This window comes from Bicyclus anynana, chromosome 4 (genome assembly GCF_947172395.1).
Source record: "Bicyclus anynana chromosome 4, ilBicAnyn1.1, whole genome shotgun sequence".
Lineage (NCBI taxonomy): Eukaryota > Metazoa > Arthropoda > Insecta > Lepidoptera > Nymphalidae > Bicyclus > Bicyclus anynana.
In genome coordinates this window covers 18400087-18425208 of record NC_069086.1, presented here as the reverse complement: position 1 = coordinate 18425208, position 25122 = coordinate 18400087, and the positions used below count along the sequence as shown (strand labels likewise).

The 25122-nt window shown below is 37.0% G+C and overlaps 1 protein-coding gene across 1 annotated transcript in view; it reads left to right on the top strand.

Annotated features, from left to right (window-relative positions):
* The window catches only part of LOC112051410 (nose resistant to fluoxetine protein 6-like), a 47061-nt gene extending 22841 nt beyond the window's left edge, over nucleotides 1-24220 (top strand). The window contains exons 2-15 of the mRNA XM_052881149.1: nucleotides 8508-8627; nucleotides 12961-13094; nucleotides 13672-13844; nucleotides 16366-16541; nucleotides 17057-17143; nucleotides 17689-17849; nucleotides 18018-18118; nucleotides 18760-18891; nucleotides 19233-19398; nucleotides 19682-19761; nucleotides 19907-20132; nucleotides 20662-20836; nucleotides 21625-21767; nucleotides 22006-24220. Of these exons, the coding sequence (XP_052737109.1) occupies nucleotides 8508-8627; nucleotides 12961-13094; nucleotides 13672-13844; nucleotides 16366-16541; nucleotides 17057-17143; nucleotides 17689-17849; nucleotides 18018-18118; nucleotides 18760-18891; nucleotides 19233-19398; nucleotides 19682-19761; nucleotides 19907-20132; nucleotides 20662-20836; nucleotides 21625-21767; nucleotides 22006-22134 (2003 nt within the window). The 3' untranslated portion in view covers nucleotides 22135-24220. The remainder of the gene's footprint in view (nucleotides 1-8507; nucleotides 8628-12960; nucleotides 13095-13671; nucleotides 13845-16365; nucleotides 16542-17056; nucleotides 17144-17688; nucleotides 17850-18017; nucleotides 18119-18759; nucleotides 18892-19232; nucleotides 19399-19681; nucleotides 19762-19906; nucleotides 20133-20661; nucleotides 20837-21624; nucleotides 21768-22005) is intronic.
* Nucleotides 24221-25122: the final 902 nt, after the last annotated feature.

The following is a 25122-nucleotide window of genomic DNA, read 5'->3' as shown; positions in this document are numbered from 1 at the left end:
TTAATAGCCTGGAGTTAGGAAGTATGAGGTCTTGGTTCGTAGGTACCTCGGAGAGCCCCGTGAAGCGGTCATTCGAATTATTGTTTGATATAATATTGATTGTTGATTGATTGATTGATTGATCGCTAACCCGTATTAGATCAGCATGGTGGGTGTAAGCTTCGCTTTGCTTCTTATGTATACTAATATTATAAAGCTGAAGAGTTTGTTTTGTTTATTTGAACGCGCTAATCTCAAGAACTACTGGTCCGATTTGAAAATTTCTTTCAGTGTTAGCTAGACCATTTATCGTGGAAGGCTATAAGATATATTTTATCCCCGTATTCCTACGGGAACAAGAACCGCGCGGCGTCAGCTAGTTTCTTATAAAAAGAGAAGCTTCACATTCCACATATGAATTATTAAACCATTATGAAAATATGTTCAGTAGTATTGAGTTTACCACGTTAATACAGACAGACGGCGGCAATGCTATGTTTAACAGTCTACGTCACTAGCGGGTGTTTCATCAGCGATAGTGATGGGACGTGCGAGTCATAATAACGATCATAATCTGTTACAACACTATTATTGTAGTCGTATACATGACGCCGGCACGATTTGTTGCCAAATGATAATTGTTATTAAAAAAATAATTGATTAATTTACTAAGAAAAACATAAATGTAAAATCAAGATATTTTAATGCTTCAATCATTAGCATTTGTATTTTTTATTTTAACTAGCAGACTACCCGTTCGCATTTTTGTCGTGCCGGGAAATCCGGGGATACTATAAGATATAGCCTTTGTTGCTCGTTGATAGTAATGGTTGTATTAGCTTTAGTTCAGGCGTAAAAGCGTAACAAATAAACACACTAACCTTCGCATTTTGTATATACCAATGTAGGTATTGTAAGATTATTTTGTAATTAATTTATAGTAAAATTAGGGAGACCAACAAGAGCAGAGAAGGGGATATAGCCAAAGGGGACGCATTAAACCTACACCCGGGACACAGGTCATCGGCTTTGTTTAGAGTTATTCTCTCTGCCACACGATGGACAAGGCTCCCGGTGAATTCACGGAATGCTAAGATATTCGTCTCTACAGTCTGGTTAGTTCGTTGATGACTGCGCGGGTGTGAAATCGTGCGCGCAGGGTAGTGAGGTGCATCTGTCGTGGGTTTACTTTCATCGCTACACGCCCCCTAGACTGCACGTACTATCGAGAGTGTTACGAATGAAGTTGCCAAGCTATAGTAGTTAGGTTCTATGTATCCGAAGGACATCCTATCGACCTTGCGCCCTTTAACTTGCATATGTAATCAATATAGTGTCCATTGCGTTGTCTAAAAATAAGCGACGTTAGCCAAGAGCCGCCGCGCGCATCCTAATGCGCGATTGCTATGCCGCAGCGCCGCGGGTGAGGAAACCTAACGTCCTAGAGCATCTTTCCCAACCGAGAGAGCTAACCCGGTTATGTTCCAAGGATTTGTTAAATGCCATACTATCACTGGTTAACGGTTTTTATAACTCCATAAGAAGAAGTCATCTTGGTATTTAAACTATCGTGAGCGGTATTCATAATGTTACTAAAATGCATACTACTAAAACTCATGTGATATTTTCAGAGTGTGTTTCGAACCCATGAACAAGCTCGTAACTAGGGCTCCGTGTTTATCAGCCTATTTAAACGTCTTAACTACAGGAGCAGGGCACCTTCCTTATGGAGGAGGAAGGAGGATATGGAGTTTAGAACTACCACGCCACTTCAATGCGTGTTGGCGGGCTTAGTGATTATTTTTGATTACCTATTTAAAGATCAAGTGATAGTCCAGTGACCTCTACCTCCGATTCCGTAGAGTGTGGGTTCGAATCCGGTCCGGCATTCACCTCCAACTTTTCAGTTAGGTGCATTTTAAGAAATTATTAATATCACGTGTCTCAAACGGTGAAGGAAAAACTCGAACCCTGGACCTCGTGATCCGCAACCACATAGGCAATGTAGTGCACCACTAGACCAACGGCACACTTCTCCATATTATGAATAATACTTAAATTAATGATGTACTAGTATGTACTGAATCATTACAATATAATTATCTTGTACAAAGAAATGAAGACATCGTCCTCGGCCCTCAGTGTATGTGCAAACATTGATATAGAATAATAATATACTTAAGATAAATCGCGCAATCTCGCTTTAATTCTATGTTGACTTAACTAAAACGACCGGCAAAGGTCGCACGGCACAAAAATACGAAACACGAAACTGGGCTGTGTCAATAGGTAGGTAATAAATAGACAAAACCAAAGTAATTGCTTCAAGTTTTAATATCGTAACCATTTTTATACATGCCATAGCTCAGCGATCAAGCGTGAGGTTTTAGATTTGAACCTCAAAAACAGCTGACTATTGTCGTGCTGATTCCAATTTAGACTTTTCACTTAGTTAGAGTAAGGAAATATTGGCATGTTTAGTGAAGACACAGCGAATATTCTTAACAAAATAAAATAAGCAACTTCGCTTCGCCATCTTTTTTCCTACGAAATGATATCGTTTTTTCCTACGAATTTTGAATTGTGTTGAGAATATTCGCTGAAAATGGAAAATAGGCCTGTAAACAGTAGTATTCGGCAGGGCATTCTAGGAAAACGTCCGACAAAGTGCCGCCTTGTATACACTGTACAATCAACCTGAGGTATAGCTTATCAACCATATGTGCCTGTAATTACACTTGCAATCATGCCTTTGATACAGGGACATACATGGCGGCAGAAATAAACTTGACTGTAATATTTCCCGGGACGAACTCTATACAAAAACTCTATTTGAAGAAAGAAACTTTCTTTAAGAAACTAAAGCTTAGTTTAATCTATACCCACGAAGCATCTATTATTAACCGACTTCATTTAAAAATATGATATGATTGTCTATTACACATTGGTCTTTCAATTTTGACGTACGAGTAGTAGGTAAAAGTATACACGGAAAGGAATAATGTTAATGTTTATAAAATTTCTAACTATGCTAATGTCACACATAACAAATAGTTTGTGGTCAAACATAGTAATCTGGAGTCAAACATAATAAGTTATCTCTTGTCAAACAGTCTCACAGGGGAATCTTGTTATATTTTTACTGTCAATAAATAGCAACAATTTATTGTAACGATTATAAATAGGACCTTTGACCTGAAAACATTTAGTTCCCGTTTGATTTCATCTAATACCTATTGCGTAGTGTAGTTTATTAATTATATGGTAATGTATTAATAAATAATTAATACATTAATCAATACATATAAATAAAATTTAAGTGTCTGTCTGTGATTTCAAAATAACTGTGTATTTTCAAGTACATATAGATAGCTATTTAAACGACACTAAAACCTGATCAAGCCTTTTTAAAAATTTTGTCTGTCTGTCTTTCTGTGTCCGGGCTAATCTCTGGAATGGCTGAATCGATTTGAATATAACTTTCACTGAAAGTTAGAGAAGGTTCTTTAACAACACATATGCTACTTTTTATGACGAAAAAATCACGTGGATGAAGACTCAGGCGTCCGTTAGTATAATAATTAAGTCAAAAGTCTTTTTTTATCAATTTAATTTATTTCAAGTAGGCTTAAATTACAAGCAATTTTAGAACGACATAAACACGAGTAGGTGAAGTAAAATAACAGCTTCAGATCTTGTCTCGTGACCTATTCGCTAACTCTAACGGAAAAGTGATATTTACGTATCAACGAGTGTAAGTAGTCGTTAAAATCCTAAAGGTAGCCCCTGTAGCCAAGTGGCGAATGTCATTCCCATTTTTTCTAGTTTTCGAAGCGTCAGCGATCGTAGAAAGAGATTCGACGTGCCACTTGCACTTGCACTTGCTTGCCACACATACTAAGACCGAAACCACCCACCACATATCACAATATTTGTCCCTTCAAAGAATTTCGATAATCACCTTGACGTTGTTTGACTGACATCAAGATGTGTAAGCACATATTTGTTGGAATATTTTTTACTCGTATATTTAATCTGTCAACATCTTTCTTTGAGTAATAAAATATAATTTTATGCATGGAAATTGGCCAATTCTCCTAAAAGTTAACGAAGAATCGTTATTTTTATTAATGAACGACAAGATAGGCCTTAATTTCTATACCATTGATGTAAATTGACGAAAGAGTTACAAACTATAGCGGAAATGGTAACTTCGAAGTTGTACAACTTTAATCTCCTAGTTACGAGGCGACGCTACACTGGAAACAACGATATTTAATACTATGGATATGTTACGGGCCTGCAAGATCGCCGCAAAAAGTGATCCGAATTTAGCTTCTTGATTGAGTGCACACACGCATAATTTTGTGTTTACTTACATTATATATTTCCTGAACACACTGCTCGACATTGTAGACGATATTATATGTTTAAATAACTTTCTTTGTTTACTATGCGACTAAATGAATTTAAGATAATTAGCCACTTTTGCTCGCCTCAGATTTGACTAAATCTAATAGTATAAAATCTTTGACTGAAAATTATTGTTTGATTGTTTTTTAGCCAGCAGGCTATAAACCGTGACCTATACCGTGAATACCACTATAAAAACTATTTTAAAACGACATAAATAAATTATTACCCAAACATACGAGTACAAACTTGTACACACTACGATTGCAATTTTATATAAGAAAACTTTTATAGCACAGATTTCTAAGAATTAAGAAAGAAGAAAAATAAAAAATTAAATTATTAGCTATGAAATAGCATTTCTTTGGAAGTTATGATTACCAACGCTCATTTCTTCGTGGTAAACCAATTATAGAGTTACTACAAATTATATTTAATGTCTAAAAGGACTTCTAAAATAAATTTGAATTTCACTGTAAAAGTTAAAAGTTTAGATTAACGTTAACTTACTGATCACTAATTAGCCACATACGAAGGCTAGATTGTAATTATAGTGAGTAGCTCATTGGTACTTTACAACAGGAAAAGAAAACATTATTAACAATATATAAAGTAGATATATCTAGATATAAATCCAAAGAATTCTCAGTGTTATCCGTATTACCATGTAGTTAAAAATTATCATAAAATATTTAATAGCGACATGTCAAATACACTTTTAGTTTTTTGTTAATTATTTCTCGTTATTTTAATACCGGTTGGAACTTTAAATATTGGAAGTAAATATACCTACTCGTATGTACGTACCTGCAAGACGACAAGAATTTATTAAACTTCCTGATTTGGTTAGAATATAATTTCAAATCTACGATCAAAAATAAAATTTCTTTAATCAAATGATTTATTTGAAAATTATTAAAACCTAATCAGAGTTATAATTACCTTATTAATCTTGCCGCAACAATTTACAAAAATGTTTAAGTTTTTATATGAATTTAAAATTCATTAATATTTTACTATATGTGCTTCCCTGGTTTCACCCGCATATCGTGTTATAAAGTAAATAATCCGGATTATAATCCATTTAAGACTCTCATCTCATCATCTCATCCAAATCCGTTCAGCTATTCTAAGCTAATCTAGTTGCGCTAACCTAGTTTTTAAGACAATTTCATTCTATACTTGATTTTAAGCGATAAGGCCGCCTTTTGTATGCTGATCTTTACTTAATATCTTTTTATTTCTCTTGTTTTGGTCATTGTGGTATACAAATAAAGTATATCTATCTACCTATCTATTTGTTGGTGGTCCAAATAAATAAATCATCAATATCAAGCCATATTCAGCTCACAGCTGAGCTCAAGTCTCCTCTCAGAATGAGAGGAGTTAGGCCAATAGTCCACCACGCTGGCCCAATGCGGATTAACAGACTTCACGCACGCATAGAATTAAGAAAATACTATGCAGGTTTCCTCAAGATGTGTTTCCTTTACCGTTTGAGACACGTGATATTTAATTTCTTAAAATGCACAAAACTAAAGTTAAGAAAAGTTGGAGGTGCATGCCCCGGACCGGATTTGAATCCGCCAGAATCGGAGGTAGAGGCCATATCCACTGGGCTATTTCGGCTCCACTAGGCTATCATGTTAAATTAATTAAAAAATTAAAAATATTGAGGCTCCAGATATCAACAACTTTAGAGTAAGAAAGTTTTCAAACTCAACAATAGGTACTATAATACGTCACACGTAATGATTAGAGCAAGAAAGTTATCGAACTACCTAGTTGTCCAAAATCACGTCAATACGTCACACGTATTGACTCGAGTATATATCCATGTCTTGTCCGGATATCGATAAACTTCGAAAACTATTCGCGAACGTTCGAAGTTCGACGACTATAAACATTGATTCATTCATAAAAGGAAGTAGATACACGACACATGGACATGGTATGGAGTGCAAAACATGTTTAACGATAATCTGTCGGTGAATACCTCTTGAACGTGACCTCTCAAGCGCTGGAGTCATACACCTCGCGACCTTTCCTTGGATCAGCATTTAAGACCCTTTCCAAATAGACTCGAAATAATTACATGTATGGCTTTTATTTATTAGTTCAATGATTAAAGTACAATTTGCAGCACCGTCCACATCTAAAAGTTAATTAATTTTTAATAACCCTCAATAGGGTCCGACTGAACAACGTAAGGTCATGAGGTTGTCGTGTCCACTCCTGGTCATTGGCCATAATAATATAAAAGGGCAAATAAATTCAAATTTGTTTTTCAGAAAGAATTAATGTCCTACGTCCTTTTTAGTATCTTTTTCTTCCCCCCGAAATGGTGTTACATCACAACTAACAGTTTTTAAGTGTTTCATTAAAACAATTATAACAGCTTTTAAATGTTTCATCAAAACAATTAAAAGCTGTTAGTTGTGATGTGCATAATTGAAAAATAGGAATAAATTCCTAAAAAAAAATTAAAAATTACAGCTCCTACACTATCATGTAAGCTAAATACGTGCAAAACTTAAAAGCTTGTAAAAACTCATTTAAACAGCCCACTAAAATATACCTACATAAAGACGGAGGGGAAGGGGGAGAGGATATACAGCTTAGAAATGTAATTTGTTTATTTAACGAATATTATAAGGCGCACAAGATAACCGATGGCTTAACGTGCGCTCTAAGTCACAGGGATATACCTTCCCAATATAATAAAAACTTTCGTGTACGAGTAACACACGAAATCATCCGCTGTCTCTTAGCTTACGAGCTGTCACTAAGGCGGCGTGAATGATGCCAGTCATTACGAGAGGAAGCAATTTCCAAGTCATCAGAAAGCCGACTCCACTTCCTGCTCCACCGCGGAAGGAACACAATGCTTCATGGCCATTGACCTCTGCGGCTGTACAAAGTTCAAGGGATAGTTTATCCAATTTCACCGAATATTTTTAGAATATAGGTACACTAAAAATACAGTAATTAAAACAATATTAGTGTTTTTATCGTCTAAAAATGAGGATGTCATCAATTCAACGTGTATTTTTGTTACTATAGAACTCCGCCCAGTGGCGTGCATAAGGTTGTCGATCAGGGTATGCACTAGTAAGAAAAATTAACCAAAGTGGGAAAATCTGCGTATAATAAGTATTAACAAAAATTAGGGTATGCAGATCTTTAATGCATGTATGAAGTGCACGCCACTGTCTCCGCCATACCGATTTTGACATTTTTTTGTCTTAATGTTTTGTTTGTAAAGTATGATTTATATAATTTTAACAAATATTCGTTGCAATACCACTAAAAAAAAGCATTTGTTTGGATGAGGATTTTTATCAAATAACCAGAATAAGATAATTTTGGAACAAATTGAATAATTATTCATATGTGCATTAATAATTGTTTTTGTAGATTTATATTACTTATTTAATACTTCACTGCGGTAGAATTTAACAGTACTTGTTGGTTCATTAAACTTTAGGTATTTACAAAGTTAAAGTGCGTTGCCAAGGTAAGGACTTGGTTCGGATTAATTCCGAATTTTACACTAACGAGCAAGAGTCATGCTTATTATTTTTAATGAGGTTTTGGAACTTTAGTTAGATAATTTTTATCAATGACAATTTGTTGTTATTTTACATTTTTACGACGATCTATAAGATGATCTCTGTGGTTACGATTTAAGTATGTAAGATATAATTGTATATTTTGCAGCAAATAATATTATGTTCTTAAGTAATTTTACATTTATCATAGTCTTGCAGTTGTAGTCCAGAAATCAATTCAGATAAGGACTGAATTGATTTGCGCTTGCAGAAACAAAACACTGGGTAATCTCTGGAATGACATAACCAGAACGTTTACTGAAAGTTATAGGATAGGCTATTTTTTACCCTGAAAAAAATCTATAGTTTACACGGGATTTGTGAAAAAATTAATTTGACGCAGACGAAGTCCGTCGCTGGTTATGAAAATTTTGTTTTTGATTTTCTTTCCAATCAGCATAGGCGGTGCTTGTAACATATGCATTCTACAAAAACTGTACAAATTGTTGTTATTTCTCAATGATTGTTGTTATTGTTGCTCAATAATTGGTGTTGTTGTTTCAGTGGAGGACGCTAGCGGGCGCTACACGTCCATGTTCTACTGGGGAAACAACTACTGGACGGGCTCAGCCGAGCTGTGCGCCATCCTCAACGAATTGCATGCGCCATCTAAAAACCACAATCGTAAGTAATTTCTAACAAGTATTACATCACGAATAATTTCCAGGCCTATCCCTACGGAAACGATGGAAAAAGGCTACGTCCTCTATTCGCTACGATCCTTACATATCTCCCTTGCTTCTCCTCAAGCGAAGCAAAGTCTCAAGAGCTCAACGGTAAAGGTCGAACTCACCAACCATCACAAGGAACACCATCGAGGTGGCGATACGATCCCCGTCTGCTGGACTATTGTCGTACCCACTCCTAACACAGTCTTTCCCGACTAGTTGGCAAGAGAAATGGGAATATTGGAAAAGATATGGCAAAAAAACGTATTCTCTCTTTCCCTGACCTATCAATACTTCCGGAAAAAAATGTTAGAATGTACCTGTCCAGTTAATCATTTTTCACACATAAATAGCGTACTTTTATTTGCCACAAGAGTGTGAATGCCTCGCAAGCGTATGCGACACACATTGATGCGTTCACACGCTGACAGCTATTATTATAATATAGCCTTCAAATCAATACGAGGTATCACCACGAATGGAAAGCAACTTGCAATGGGAAGGAAAAACCGAATAGTTTATTTGTACATCCTGAACCTTGTATTGAAAATCTTTCCGTCTACTCTTTAAACGAAAAACTACGAGTATAGAGGCTAAAAGTCTTCAAACTTGAGTTGAAAAGAAGAAGTCCGAAATTGGATCTAAGGACTAAACATTTTGTATTCTTAATAGATTACTCCATTAGAATCTTAGACGACATTACATTGGCCAACAGAGTAAATAAGCTAATTTTGTTATTTTTATATTGATCCATTTTTGCTAATGCGTATTTCACTGATTGTGATCTTTCTCTATTCATAATTATATAACTATATACTAAGTATATGATGAGTGTGAGGAAATAGACAGCCCATGTGTGTGTGTGTACTAGGAGCATAATTTTATATTTCGTGTAGTGTAGGCTAATGTTTGATTTTTTTATATAAATCTATTATAACCCTGTACCCTGTAGTACCTGTCACTTCTCAAGGTTCTGGCAGACCGGTAAAACTTATATTCATATGTCATTTCCTCTTATTAGTTAATCTCTTAGTCTTGACATCTTAGACAAAAACCGAGATAAAAACAATGCCACGTAGGTAACTAATTACAAGCACTTAGATTAATTTGCGGACTTTCATGTAATAAAGTGCAATAAAATTATTTTTAACCGACTTTAATTAATATAATAATAAAGACATATTATAAATTAGGTAGGTAAGAGATACCTCAGTAGTTAACTAAACTTAACTAAAGCAGCTAGACTAACCGCAATAAATCACATCTTTCGTTGGAGGGGGGAGCATAAAATTCATACCCTCCATGTTATTCCAAATGTTATATTATGATAGTGACAAACTCCACCGCAAAGTTAGGACCTTCGGATTGAGTGTCCGAGACCGTTAAATATTACCTCAATGCTATTTAGCATTTAGATGCTAATTAATTAAAACAACATTGTAGTTATAGCAGATTTGATCCACTCACACGCACCTATTAGATTTTAATTAAACTAATCGTTAGGTTCGTTTTATCTATATCAATCAATGTTTTTAAGCGGTTCGGTGGTTAATTATTATTATACAGTTTTCGATTTCCCTTTGAGTTTGGATCAAGTATATTTTTTTTATTTTCCGCAAAGAAATTTTAAATCCAATTTGAGTGTGTCAATGTTAGTGAGCAAAACTTAATAACAATAACGGGAACGACGGCTTTACTTGCTCGGCTAAGCACGGTAGTGTAACACCACCAACATTTCCAACTTCAGGCTGCTACTGAGAATTGGGAAGAAATCTCAATATTTCAAACTTGACCCAGGACTCGAACCTAGTACCTCATTCTCCTAATCGAATCTCCCTTGTAAGGTAACTTTAAATTATAAACATGAGATTTGGGAAAATTTGTAATCTAGTATCGTGAAATTTTAATCAAATCAAATCAAATCAAAAATCATTTATTTCAAGTAGGCTCAGTTTACAAGCACTTTTGACACGTCAGTTGACTATTTGTAAAGATTCTACCACCGGTTCGGAAGGCAGGTTCTGCTGAGAAGAAACTCAACAGTTGCTCTTTTGAAAAAGTCATACAGTATTATAATTTACAATTGAAAATAATTACAAATTTCTTATAGTTTTATTTCCTGTGTGAAGGTGGAAGCTGATCCAATGGCCTCCAAGCGCTTTTTTAATGGTCGTATGGTGGATCAATCAATGACTTTGCATTATTCATCTATTTAATATTCAACAATGTGTTTCTTAACAGTTATATAATGTGCAGAATCGTAACTGGAACTTGCTAACCGTTTCACAAGATTAAGACATAAAGATATAGCGATTTGGCAAAAGTGGGTAAGTATTACTCGCGCAAGGTATCTACTTCCCTGTGCTTGTGTTTGTTTAAGTGTTGTTTTTGCGAAACGATTCACGTGAAAACACACTTTTAACACGTGGCGCATTTCATTATGAAACACATATGATCATAAAAACTACCTTAGGCCGGATATACACGAACAGCTCGATGCAATAATTGCCTGTAGCACGTCGATTCTCTTTGTACAAACGCTTAAGCTTCGAAAACTAACAAAATGTATGGGGATGACAGACGCGACCGAAAACTTGATCATATGACCTGTCGATAGCAAATGAAATTTTTTCACTGTCGAAGCGTTAGCATTTGTAGAAAAAGAATCGACGTGCCACGTGGCTACAGACCGAGAATCGACTCTACATAGCGACTTCAACCTACGTATATACGAACCGCTCGACTCAACTTGCAACTGTTTCGGGTAATTAGCAGCATGGAGATATTTTATCGTGCGGGCAAGCAGTCGCCAGGGCATACACTGACTGCTCGAGCTGCTCTTAAGTACTCAGTTTTAACTGATAACTCAAGTTTTATATTCATAACACCCTACATATCAGTGATACGCTTATTTATGATGATTAGTGATGCACTAGGACTTAGCAAACTACCCCATAATATTACTATAGCACTCGGAATACGTAGAGAAAAACAAAAGTAGTAGATACCTACTAAACGTAGCAGAAGTTACGATCTGTGGTTACAGCTGAAAATCAGCGCTGGATAACCTATTTTAAAAGGTCTAGCATTATACTGAGCTACGGCCATTTTGGGTTATGCCTCACTAGCAGGGTCATATTGTTCTGGGTGTATTGGAAATATGTTAATGTATGGCATAATGTTGAAATAAGTGTTATAAGAAAAGAAAGAAAAATTCTTTCTCTTATGGCTTCATTGGAAAAGTAAGTGTAACAATTGGGCAAAAGTTTTATAATATCGATATAATGTATACCTACAGCAACACTATCAGTAGGTGGGTCGGTGAACACTATGTGAATGCTTATTGCAAGTACATCTAGAGACTAAAGCAATTGGAGCATAAACAGTTCTCGAAAGTTTGCATCGAATAATTAATTACATTGTGACATATATCTTAATGTAAACAAATACCGTACACGTACTTTAAATTCTTTGGTAGGCTGTACCTATTTGCCTAAATTTGCCACCTAAACCGATATGTCGTAGCAATTCTGCGTAGCGGAACGATGCCACGTAAAACCCCAGTCAGGAATATTTTTTGAATGAACTGTACCCAAACCAAGTGAGTCCAAGTCAAATTCGTCAAAGAGTCAAAATTTCCAATGAAGCCATAGGAGGAATGATAATATTAAAAAAAATAAGAATTCTAGAAAATACATATTTATTTTTATCTCATTATCAATATCACAAGAACGTGCTAAAAAAAGAGTTCAACGGTGCTAAGGCGTGCATTACTAGACCTTGCATAAAATGGTTTTATTTTTGCTAAATGCATGCTAAAATAAATCTATTCATCCACAGGTATTATTATTACACGATAAGTGCCTATCAAGGCTAGCAGAGGGATTAAATAGTCAATATCCAAATGTAAAAAATATTTGTTTAAGAGTTTCATCATATTTTACTTCTCAGATATACATTGAAAGGACTACAAAAAGATATGCGAGAAACATGCAGATTAATATGCAATATGCATATTACGTTTTCTCTAAACATTTCCTTTTTATCATTCATATCATATCACATCATTCAAACGTGACGTAATAATAGTGCAAAATTATTTGGACTAATATTACGAAAGAAGTGAGCGACTATAACATACCGCCGATTTATTGGTTCATCAATCGCAACTACTGATTCTGAAAGGCTGAAATTTAGTTTTATTTTATTCTAAGCATTCATACATTGATATTTATTCATTAGTATTTATTATATGTATAAATGTCCATTAATGTTAGATTGTATGACAGGCAGCGGCGGGTCGCAAATCTTCAGCGAGTGGCGCCAGGACGTGTCGGTGACGGGGCTGGGCCCGCCCTTCGACACGGCCTTCTACAACGTGCGCATGAGCGTGTCCACCGACCTACCCGATATCGTGCGGACTGTGAGTACATGAGTGACACAAGCGATGGATTGTGTGGCAGGCAGCGGCGGGCCGCAGATCTTCAGGTGGTGTCGCTAGGACGTGTCGGTGACGGGGCTTGGCTTCGACAGGGCCTTCTACAACGTGCGCATAAAGCCGGATTTATATTTGTCTGACGTGTCTTATTCTGACGCATCAGAACAGAATCGGTTTCATACATTTTGTATACGACGCATCAGAAGTCATCACAACATGTTTCAACACATAAGTGCAAACGTTGCCATACAAAATGTATGATACCGATTCTGTTCTGACGCATCACGTCGTGTCACGTCAGACAAATGTAAATCCGCCGTGAGCGTGTCCACGGACCTGCCCAACATCGTACGAATCGTGAGTACATGATTGACACAAGCGAGACAACAGATATACAATGCCTTGCATAAACTGTCACTTACGAAGAAATCTATTTAAACTTGAAATAATAAACTTTAATAATATCAAAAGCAAAATTAACATTGTTTTTAACTCGATATATTTATTGTGCTAGAAGTAAACGTTTCCTAAAATATTAAAAAATTACGGTATCCTGTTTTAGCGACGCACGCTGCACCTCGGGCTCTGCCTGCCGCGCACATGCTCGCGCGAGCAAGTGGGGCGGATGGTGGGCGCCGTGCGTGCTCCGCTGCTGCACCACAAGGTGGTGACCGTGCGCTCGCCGGAGCACGGCGGGTACACCTACCTCGGCGACCCCACCTTCCAAATCCTTCTGTAAGTATAGACTGAGATTTTCTTAATTTGTCCAGGTCTGGCTGGTGGGAGGCTTCGGCCGTGGCTAGTTACCACCCTACCGGCAAAGACGTACCGCCAAACGATTTAGCGTTCCGGTACGATGCCAGGTAGAAACCGAAAGGGGTGTGGATTTTCATCCTCCTCCTAACAAGTTAGCCCGCTTCCATCTTAGACTGCATCATCACTTACCATCAGGTGAGATTGTAGTCAAGGGCTAACTTGTAAAGAATAAAATAAAAAAAAGTACACAATAGTAGATTGTTTTACAAGGTGCTAACAGATAAAGCTAATAGGTAGTTCTAAGCCAGAGTCTTGGTGAAAGGCTAAATAAAATCGAGTTATAACGGGCTTTCAGCGCTGTGTGTTACATCTACTTTTCACTACAATTGCAAAAAAGAATTTTTGAAATCGGTCCAGGCGTTTTTGAGTAATCGGTGTACATACATAAAAAAAAAATACCGGCCGAATTGAGAACCTCCTCCTTTTTGAAGTCGGTTAAAAAATGACAAAATACTGAGTAAATTACGGTCGCCAACTTAAGTATTTTGTTATCAAAGGAAAATTCTATTTATTTATTCTACGCCTCAACGTAGGCTTTCTACTGACAAGATAGCCGTACTCGATTTTTTAAAATATTAGTTCCTATTTTTTTTTAAAGTCGCAGTTTTATTTTGAATTATTTAAGGCTCGTTGGTAACAGACTTGCATACTCACTCATTGCATTGCATTGCACTCAATATTGTATTTAGATCGTCATAAAGATTGAGACAGAAAAGTAGTTGGGTTTTTGTTTTTATGAAGGTCATAAAAACGAAAAACCCAACTACTTTTGCGTAATAAACCGAAAAGAGAAAAACGAGTATAATAACTAAATACTTTATGGTGCCGCATGCGCTGACAAACATAGTTTTGGTAGATCATTCTTTGCCCGTAGCTAAAAAGTAGTAAACAAACTCACCTCCACCTTCTTTCACTTTCATTTACGGGCACCATTTTGAACAAAATCCTTCCATCCGTTTGGGCTGTAGGGTGTGCCGAAGAAATGGACATAGGTACAAACTCACACATATAATCGTACATTCGAACTTCTGTATGTATGTGTGGGTAAAAGATACAAAAATTTTCCTACGGTTCGAGTACCAAACTAAAAACAAAGAAACGAGACCTACTGTGAACAGCCTATTCTAAAGCCAGTTAAAAAGGGAGGGCAAAACAAAAAGTTGTAACACATTAACTTAATATTATGCACAGTGTACCGGTGCGAGGCCAAGGCGCCATCACCTCTTACATCACCCAGTGTCAGTATCCAGGTCAATTACAGTGAATGGTTTGATTTATAACTGATACATATTACTACTTCAAGTGGAATCGGAAATAAATTACTTTGACTGCTATTTAAGCTAATACTGGTAATTTGTGAAGCCGGATTTTGATTAAGAAAATTTTAATGTAGTGCATAGATTTTTTATTTTTGGTAATAAATCGTGAAGCCATAATAAAGGACATATTGTCTGTGAAAACGTTTTTGAACCAGTTTATAAATCGCAATGTGTTACGGCAAAACGTTTCTTTTTTAAAAATACGTTTATTTTAATAATGGTTGACATAACGTTTACGCCTATCTGATTTTATCTGGCAATAGTATAGCCCATAACCTTCACTTCGCCTGGTATATAAAGACAAAAGTCTATCAATGGTCCCCGCCCAGCAACTTAAGGTGAAATCTGTGTCTATGAAATATTACTGAGATTTTCTTTCGTCTAAGAAATTTTCAATAAAAATTCTCAACCTTGGAATTGGAAAACGGTAGTTACACCCGTGTGACTCGTAGAGCATGTTATTTCGTCCTTGTCTTTGTCATTATCATTAATATCTGATCGATAAACAGTTTTAATTAACACCCTAACCCTGCCAATCTGCATAAAAAAAACCCTTATTTTCTTATATACAAGTCCAATTTTTGAATATTATAACTAAGCATTACAATTAAGTTTTATAGATTGTTAGTGGGTTAGTTTATATAATCTAAAAATGTTATATTATGTTCGTACCTATTGTTAATTTATCTTTGTTTTATTATTTTTTGTAAGGACTGTATATAGCAATGAAAGCCTAATTCCAATTGCAGCCACTGTACTCTGTCTCTGGGTATGTTGCCATGTATTTCGTGCAACCCTGAGTATATCGTTACTCCCTCTTTTTAATGGTCTACCTCGATTGCGTTTTCAGTCTTTGGGTACCAGTTGGTAACCATTTGCGACCATCCGTTGTTCTTTGTATGTGGCCTGCCCATTTCCACTTAAGGCGAAGAATATATTGAGTTTAGTTGAGAAGTGTGCTTGGGTCCTTTTCCTGATATCATCGTTTTTGGAACCTGTATGAAGCTTTATTTAGAGCTCTCCTATAAGTAGAGACGCCTGAGCCCTGAGCTTGTTTAAATAGGTTGATAATTATCCCGTGGGGGGACCTTTTCATGCTAACCATTCCGCTTGTATTTCAGAGCAGTGTCATGCATAGTGGCCGTGCTGCTGGTGTCGGCGACGGTGTACGACATGCGGCTCGCCCGCGAGGTGCGCGCGCGCCGGCGTCGTGCGCACAACATGGCGGTCGCAGAAAGTGGCGCCTCCGACCACAAGCTGGACCTCAACGGACTGGACGCTATCACCGTCTCGAAAGGTGAGGATTAACATAGGTATTCAATTGATGTGACTAAATATTTATAGTGATAACAAAAAAAGGATAGGTTTGTTGTGGTTGAACCACCAAATAACGTGATTATTTTATATTCGAGTATGTTTCTAAGCTTCTGGTGATTCAAATGACCCAATGCTTTTTTCCAAAAGCATGTAGTTTATTATAGTCGTGAATCAAGAATAAGCTAGCTGTAAAAAAAATCGCTACACCCAGTTAGTTTTTCGTTAGTGTTTTATTTAGGTAGGTTATATGATTTTTTTATACTCGCACAAATACACAGAAAGCATTATTTAATACGTTCTTTTTAGGACTTACAATAATTTGTAACGGTATTTTCAATTGGTTATGTCTAAGAAATTGTCATTCTTTATCAAAAAACCATTGCATACTTCCTTTTTCCTCCACCGAACCAAATAGGTTCCCCTTACAGTCGTACAGGGTTCTCATTTTCCGCTTTATTTGTCTAAGTAATCCAAGTAATTTTATACCATTTTCAGGCAAATCGATGTACAACGTGAACAATAACAACTCAGAAGAAAGACTAACAGCGGAGACTGCGTCCACTGACGGGGACCTGAAGCTAAGTAAGTTACACTTCTGCTTAGCTCATTGACACAAACAAGCAAATCAACATTTTTAAAACAAAACATTAAAGTAACTTGTCACTTTGACTTGAACAAAAAAAACTCAACAAATCGACCTAAATCGACTTTTTATCAACTCATCTTTCAACTTCAAGTAAGCATTCGAGATATGTAGTGACTTCATCGTGAATCCCACTAAAGTGTTTTTAAGATGGTACGGTGACAGTTACCTTATGACGTTCATATTACGTATTAATATCGTGAATCGCGGCAAACTTTCAATAGTTAAACGAACTGTCACCGTACCCATCCTATCTGAAAAGCACTATAGCACTGTCTCAACACAATACTTTTACTGAAAGTTGAACGGTAGTTAATAATTACAAAAATGGCTGCATAAAAATGTTAATAATTACATGAGAAACAGAAAAAAATAAGGATATAGTGTAGTATGATCCCAAAAGGTGCTCCACGCAGCGTTTTGTTGTGACCGATATGTCACAGCGCTGGTCTACCGTGAATGATTCATCTATTTGTTGTCACAGGTGTGTGGTCGGAGCTGCTGCTATCGTTCTCGATGAAGGCGAACATCCTGCAGATCTTCGACCAGTCGGTGGGCTCGGACACGGTGCCCGAGGTGCACGGACTGCGCTCGCTCTCCATGGTGTGGATCATATTCGGACACACGTGTATCGTCGTGTTCAAGGTGAGAGTTCTCGATGAAGGCGAACATACTGCATATCTTCGACCAGTCGGTGCACTCGATGAAGGATACCACAACTCGTGGAATCCTCATAACATTTGAACTAAACAAATGGAAATCGTCAAGGAAAAATAATTTATTAGATACGAATGATATTTAAATTTGTTCCAGTATGCCGATAACACAGCTCTCCGAGCAATCCTGGAGAAGAGTTTCCTGTTCCAACTCATCATCAGCGCCGTGTACAGTGTCGACACCTTCTTCTGTTTGGGGTGAGAATCTTCAAAGAAATGAATATTCCCTCCTCCTAAGGACTCCTGAGGGCAATTTGATTCTGTCGGTTATCGCCGCGTAGCAACGATTTACTTGCGGTACTGACGGCTTCAGTATGCTCGTGGCGTTCGAGCCGTCCACATCTCTTGTTGTGTAATTTTTTATAGGTTACTTGGAATAGGCGGGGAGAGTGACTTGAGTGGAAAAGGGGAGTGTTTGTTAACAGTCAAAGGCGCCTTTAACCCTACACACAACGTTCACAAGTGCGGGACTTCACTCAAGGTCATTCTCTGCTATTCTAGGGTCTTATTTTGGTTACAGTTTGATTTATTAATTAAATTGTCCTGAAAAATGTTGTGAATCATAACCTTTGTTCGACATTAGTTTTCTTATTTTTATAATTACTTCTGAGTCTGCTAGAATGTCACAAAATAATAAACTACTACCAGTACATCAATGTTAAAGGCTACAGAATCAGCAGTCTGATTGCTGAACACAGTTCTCTTTTTTGAGCAAAAGAACACAACACACAAACAATGAAACAAACTTTATCCAACAAGTAATCCGAAACATGAACAATTAGTATTTATGAGCGATTTTTCTTAGAATTTAAACGATTTACGAGATGTGTCCTTAACAGTGGCATGCTGGTCACATTCCTGTACTTCCGGACCAACGCGAAGGGCAAGCTGGACCGCCTCACGAAGGGCCACCGCAAGATCACCGCCGGCGTGCTGCAGTTCCTGGGTCTCATCGCATACCGATTCGCCAGGTCAGCTCATTGCCTCTCAGTCTATCTTCATCATCATCATCTGATCCGCTGTCAGAGGTCACCTGCAAGGACTTTCAAACAGTATAGTCTTGAGCTAACTGCTTCTAGTGGCTTCTTACAGTCGAAATAATGTCGTCGTTTCGCCAACTGGGGGTCAATCAACTCTGCGCTCTCCAGTGCTGGGTTGTCATTCCAGCACCTTGTAATCCCCACGTACCTATAATGTGTAATTTGAAATTACACATTATAAGTTATTGTGAAGTCGGATATTTTATACCATTGTATTAATACATTTCTGCACCACTTTTCAAGGTATAACAAATAATAATTGTTCGCTGTAGATTGACGGCGCCCTACCTCTTCATGCTAGGTGTGGTGGAAGTGATCATGAAATGGTTTGCGAACAATGCGGTGTTTGAGCCTCCCGCGATGGACCATGAGACATGCCCCAAGTACTGGTGGAGGAACCTTCTGTATATCAACACGCTGTTTCCTGTTGACCAAATGGTAAGTAAACTTACCTATCTGTAGGCGAGTAGCTGAGCTCAAGTGAAATCTTAGAAAGTGAATAATGTCAGTCCTACTCGACTGACCTTATTAATTTAAATTGATCATCCAGGAAAAGATATATGGCAAATAAGCGTGGGTAAGAAGAAACCATCCTGGGTGAAAAACCTTCGCCAATGGTTCAACAAAATCACTCGATTACATTCAGAGCTGCTGTGCCAAAATGATTGCTGACCTTCGTTAGTCACTTTAAGAATAAGATGTAATTATTTTTAATTTCCAGTGTATGCTGTGGAGTTGGTACTTGTCGGATGACACTCAATTCTACGCAGTCAGCGCGATTCTTCTCATATTAGCAACGAGGTAAATCAAATTTATTCTAAAAAAAAATGTCTTAAACTTATGTATCACTAAAATACCCTAGAAATTAGGCATAATACTTAAATGTATTTATCCGAATTTTAATACAAGAAAAGCTACAAGTTGACTTAAATCAATTGTGTTTTAGCCACTTCAAACTATCGGCAGTGCTGACCGGCCTGTTCTTCCTGTCGTCTCTCGTGACGACGGGCTTCGTGTCCTACAGCAGCGAGCACATCCCTAACAGCGAGGACCCCTTCACACAGTTCGACAAGATCTACGACAAGCCCTGGACGAGGCTGGGGCCCTATCTGGTGGGAATGGCCACTGGGTGGATACTTTTTAAGACGAATTTGAAAATCAAGATGGGCATGGTAAGCTTGTCAAGATTTTAATCATATTTAAGTAATTGTATTGTATTAATGGAACTATCTATACTAATATTATAAAGCTGAAGAGTTTGTTTGATTGTTTGTTTGATTGAACGCGCTAATCTCAGGAACTACTGGTCCGATTTGAGAATTTTTTTTTAGTGTTAGATAGCCCATTTATCGAGTAAGGTTATAAGCTATATGTTATCTCCGTACTCCTACGGAAACGTGAACCACGCGGGTGAAACCGCGCAGTGTCAGCTAGTAGATTATATATATAGTTTTACTGACGTTAAACATGAAGGAGGTTCGTAATAAATTTTGGGAAACTGAATTAGCTTAATTAGGTAGGAATAAAATTCCAAATTCTTACCTTATTTGCTATGTATGTCTTTCAGTGATACCAATAAGCCTTTACGAAGTTGCGTGTATAGTATTCTCCACTATCTATAACCACTTCAGTATTCTTATTTAGTCAGTGCGTCGGGCAGCTCAAACCTTGGATTATTAATGGAATTGTCTGTGGTGACAGGTGTGGGCATGCGTGGGCTGGGCGGTTTGCACGGCGACCTTCCTGTTCCTGATCTTCGGGCTTTACAAAACGGAGCTGGACGTGGTTTCGGCGGCCGTGTACAGCGCGCTGTCGCACTCTCTGTGGGCCGCCTGCGTAGCCTGGGTCATCATCGCCTGCTCCACGGGACATGGAGGTGGGTAAATAAGCTACCACATACTCTCTTAGTATGGTGGAAACTAAAACAAGTAAACTCGATAGGCAACACTGGTAAAAGCAGCAAACCAAACAAGTCGAGTGTTCCCGCAACGCAACCAACCTCTAAAATTGGAGAAACTTTGCATCGTACTTTGATCCACGAACTCTCTGCCAAGAGTGCATAAAGAGAAGAAACGCTCTCTAAACTTTTCATTAATGATCATAATAATTATTAGCCAACTTTAAATTGCACACTACAGGGCGGGCTTTAACACGGGCTTCTTCTCTTCAAGGGCAAAGGCGATTTGTGTCTTATACACTTCAAAAGTATTGGCTGACCGAGAGTTCAAGGGCTCCATCCCCGGCTCACGCCCATTGAACTATCTTCGTACCCAATTCTCATGACCATACTGCTCAAACTTTGTGTAGGCATGTGATATTTAATAAATACCACATAAACTATGAACGAGTGTCATATATCATAGAAAGTTTCAGCAGTATGATCATGAATAAATAATAATCCTGGGCCCAAGGAGTGTAATGCGGTCTTTGCAGACTAATTGGAAAATTGGTCATAAAGTAAAACTACTTTACGCCCGCTTGACTTCGGTGCATTCACCAGCAATAAGCTGAAAGAAAGAGAGACAGTTACGTTTCGTATGTTAATGTAGGAGCAAGAGAGAGAAGTTTATATCTTTCTCTCTTCCTCTCATAACCAGTGGAGCTAAAGAAGTTTTAATTCGTTTGTGTGGCCATTACCTATTGTGCAAATTGTCATGTATGCAGGCTGGGTGCGCGGGCTGCTGTCGGCGCCGGTGCTGTACCCGTTCTCGCGCGTGACGTACTGCGCCTACCTGGTGCACCCCGTGGTGCTGCGCTACGTGGCCATGCACCTGACACACCCCATCCATCTGGGGGAGCTGCTTGTTGTAAGTCACCTCTTTTCGATAACCTTCTTTTGGGCAAAGATTTCCAACTTTCAGACAGTCACTTAGCTTCACGACAAACCTTAGAAAAATACTGCAAAAAACCAAACTTTAAGGGTCTCTGGAGAAGGGTTACAACAAAGCCATGTACAGACTTTATACGGATATCGCAGACTCTCTAAAATGTAACTCTCAACATGTTTTAGCACAAAACTATTTTAACGGTAACTCTTTCTTTCAGTTCGTGCTGTTCCTGGGGCTAACTGTGATATCGTATTTCCTTGCGTTCGTGATCTCGGTGGCGTTTGAGGCGCCCATCGTCACCATGCTGAAGATCCTCTCGCCGCAGAAGAAGCCGCACAGAGTGTGACCACATATTGGTACAAACGTTTGTTCAAACATGCATAATTAAGCCACAAAGACTCATAGAAATACTGTCTATACGTGTAGACTAATCAAGAGGGTGAAAATATTTACCCTTTTTTCACCAAAATTGAATTTTACGTAGGTAACTTTAGACTCTTCTTTCTCTTTCGACTGAATCTAAATTTTGAACTTTCGGTTTAGTGTGACTACACTACTGGATTTGAAACTATGATACTATAGATGATGGTAGAATTTTATCACACTGGGAACATATCTCCATCCATTTTATACACAAATAACAGTACAAAGTATGTTTTTAGTTCCCGGTAATGAACCAGAAGAAATCAAAGGAGACATGTTATAATGAGTATCCATGTTTGCAGCATATCAACGAATGATCTACAATAAAAAATGGGCATCTTTTATTGTAGATATGAGCTGAACTCAAAAAGTGCATCGATCATTCATTCGATCTCCCACCTGACGGACTATCACGTACAAACGCACTCCTATCTCCTAGCAGAGATGTCTGCATTTAGTTGGAGGTGAAGTGGCAATAATGGTTACGTTTAAAGATATAGCTCATATTCTTTTTAGAGCATATAATTTTATTGAGAAATTAAAGAGCTCTAAAAATATTTCAAATAAACAAATAGGTAGGTATATTGTAATTAAATTACAGAAGACTCAAAAACTTTGGAAGTATTACTTACTATAATGACCACGGTTCAAATTAGGTAAGTAAGATGACTGTGCGGTTTATTTTTATCTCGAAACGTAGATTTATTGAGTAGATTAAACTACGGTTCGTTTAATGATAAACATAATTTTACTAACTTCAATGAGCTATCTTTTTAATTTGAGGACATAACACTTTTGTGATAGTTAATAAATTATTATTAATAAAGTATTAACCGTTTTTTAAACATAGATAATGTTATACCACTTATGCAACATAAACCTCGTGAAATGCAATTTCGCAATTCAAGTAGAACCTACTCAATCAGTAGTGAACCGACTCCAAGCACCGCTCCGAACGGTAGTTGGTCTTTTAGGATTTTTTTCACTCTCATTTATTTATTTGTCTTTTTTAAATTTTTAATAATGTTAAAATGTAATTATTAAAATGTTATAAAAAAAAATCCATCCTCCCGCTGCGGGCCATTTGAGTGTCCAAGCAACCGGCGGTCAGGGCTCCAGGGCTGAATGACGAACTTCCTCAGTTCCTCACAATACACGCCGTCTCTCAAGAATCACTGCCTTCTGAATCCGACTCTTGATCCAACAGTTATGTGCAAACTTTTTAAGATGTTGGTCGAAGCCTTTCGCTATAAGACCATTACCTGAAACGACTATCGGAACAATAATAGTTGACTCAACATTCCACATGGCGGTAATCTCGTGAGCAAGGTCAACGTGTATTTTGATAATTTTTTAGGAAATTATCATTACTATGTGAAGATAGCCATGGACTTGCCATTTGGAAGTTTATCAATAGCATAGCAACTTCGACGACGAATTATCGTACCTAATTATTTTTTATTATTGACCACAAATTGTTATCTTGTTAAATTTCTCAGGTTTGCCATTTTTTTTTCAATTTAGAATAGGTACCTATTACCAACAGAAATTGTTTATTACCATGTTTCATACTAGAAGTCCGAGGATTTTGTTACATACTGTATCTGGTACATTTTACTAGTTTTTTCCATACCTGCCTATTGATTAAGTTGTTGTTTCAATAATACAAAATGATGTTTATTTTTACCTATACAAGTTGGTTACCTAAACAGAAAATGTATAAGTGAATTAAAATTCACCTAATTTTCGTTGAATTTTATATTTTTTTTATTATTTAATTAAGTTATTTTGGTTTTTATTTTATGTTTGTTTTACACGGACATGATGTTATTATTATTTACAAATATAATATCAAATAGAGCCTTAGTTTAACTTAATGTAAGTTGTCCAAAAATGTACATACAGTTGTTATTATTATCTTGTACGCGTATATTATGTAAATAAGTTGTAAATATTTTGTAGTTTTAAGTTTGTACTGAAATATTTTTTATTAAAAATATTATACAATACTTTTTGTTTTACTTAACGTCAGTAGCGAAGACTGAAATTTTCTTGTCGGTAACGTCGTCGTCTGAATGTGTTTTTGACTGAATACATCAAATTATGTAGGTACGTCCATAGAACTCGTGGATTTTTAAAAGTTAACCCGATAGGAATCGGACTGTTAGGAACTATCGCCCCTGCTTCACGTCATTGTTTAATATAAAATAACAAATAAAATAGATTGTTTGCATTATATGGTTTTTACTCGTAAAACTCGAGTGTAACGTACTGTATAGTGTAAAAAATATGTGCCATTCCTTACTCTACTTTATATAATCCAAAGATTTGAAACTATTAGATATGTCACTAACACGTCGAAACTAAAGCGAACAAAAGTGGCTAATTATATTAATTTCATTTAGTCGCATAGTAAACAAAGAAGTTATTTAAACAAACAATACCTGAATATGTTCTACAGTCGAGCTGTTTGTTCAGGAAATATTATAATGTAAGTAAAGTCAAAATAGTGCATGTGTTGTAATGCAGCTCAGTGGTCTAGCTAAATTCGAATCACTTTTTGCAGTGATTTTGTAGACTTAGACACGTGTAGGTACCATATTTATAGTATGAAACATCGTTGTTATAATATAATTTTTAGTAATAGACGAAAACAATTAGTTACGTTAATAACTTAACAGAAATTCCAGCATCAATTTCTTAATAAAAAATAATTATCATCATTATCATCGTCAGCCGATGGACGTCCACTGTCCACATAGGCCTTTTGCAGGGACTTCCAAACATACGATCCTTAGCCGCCTGCATCCAGGGAATACCTGCGGCTCGCTTGATGTCGTCAGTCCATCTGATGGGTCACAAACACTGCGCTTTCTAGTGCAGGGTCACCATTCTATTAAAAAAACTTTAT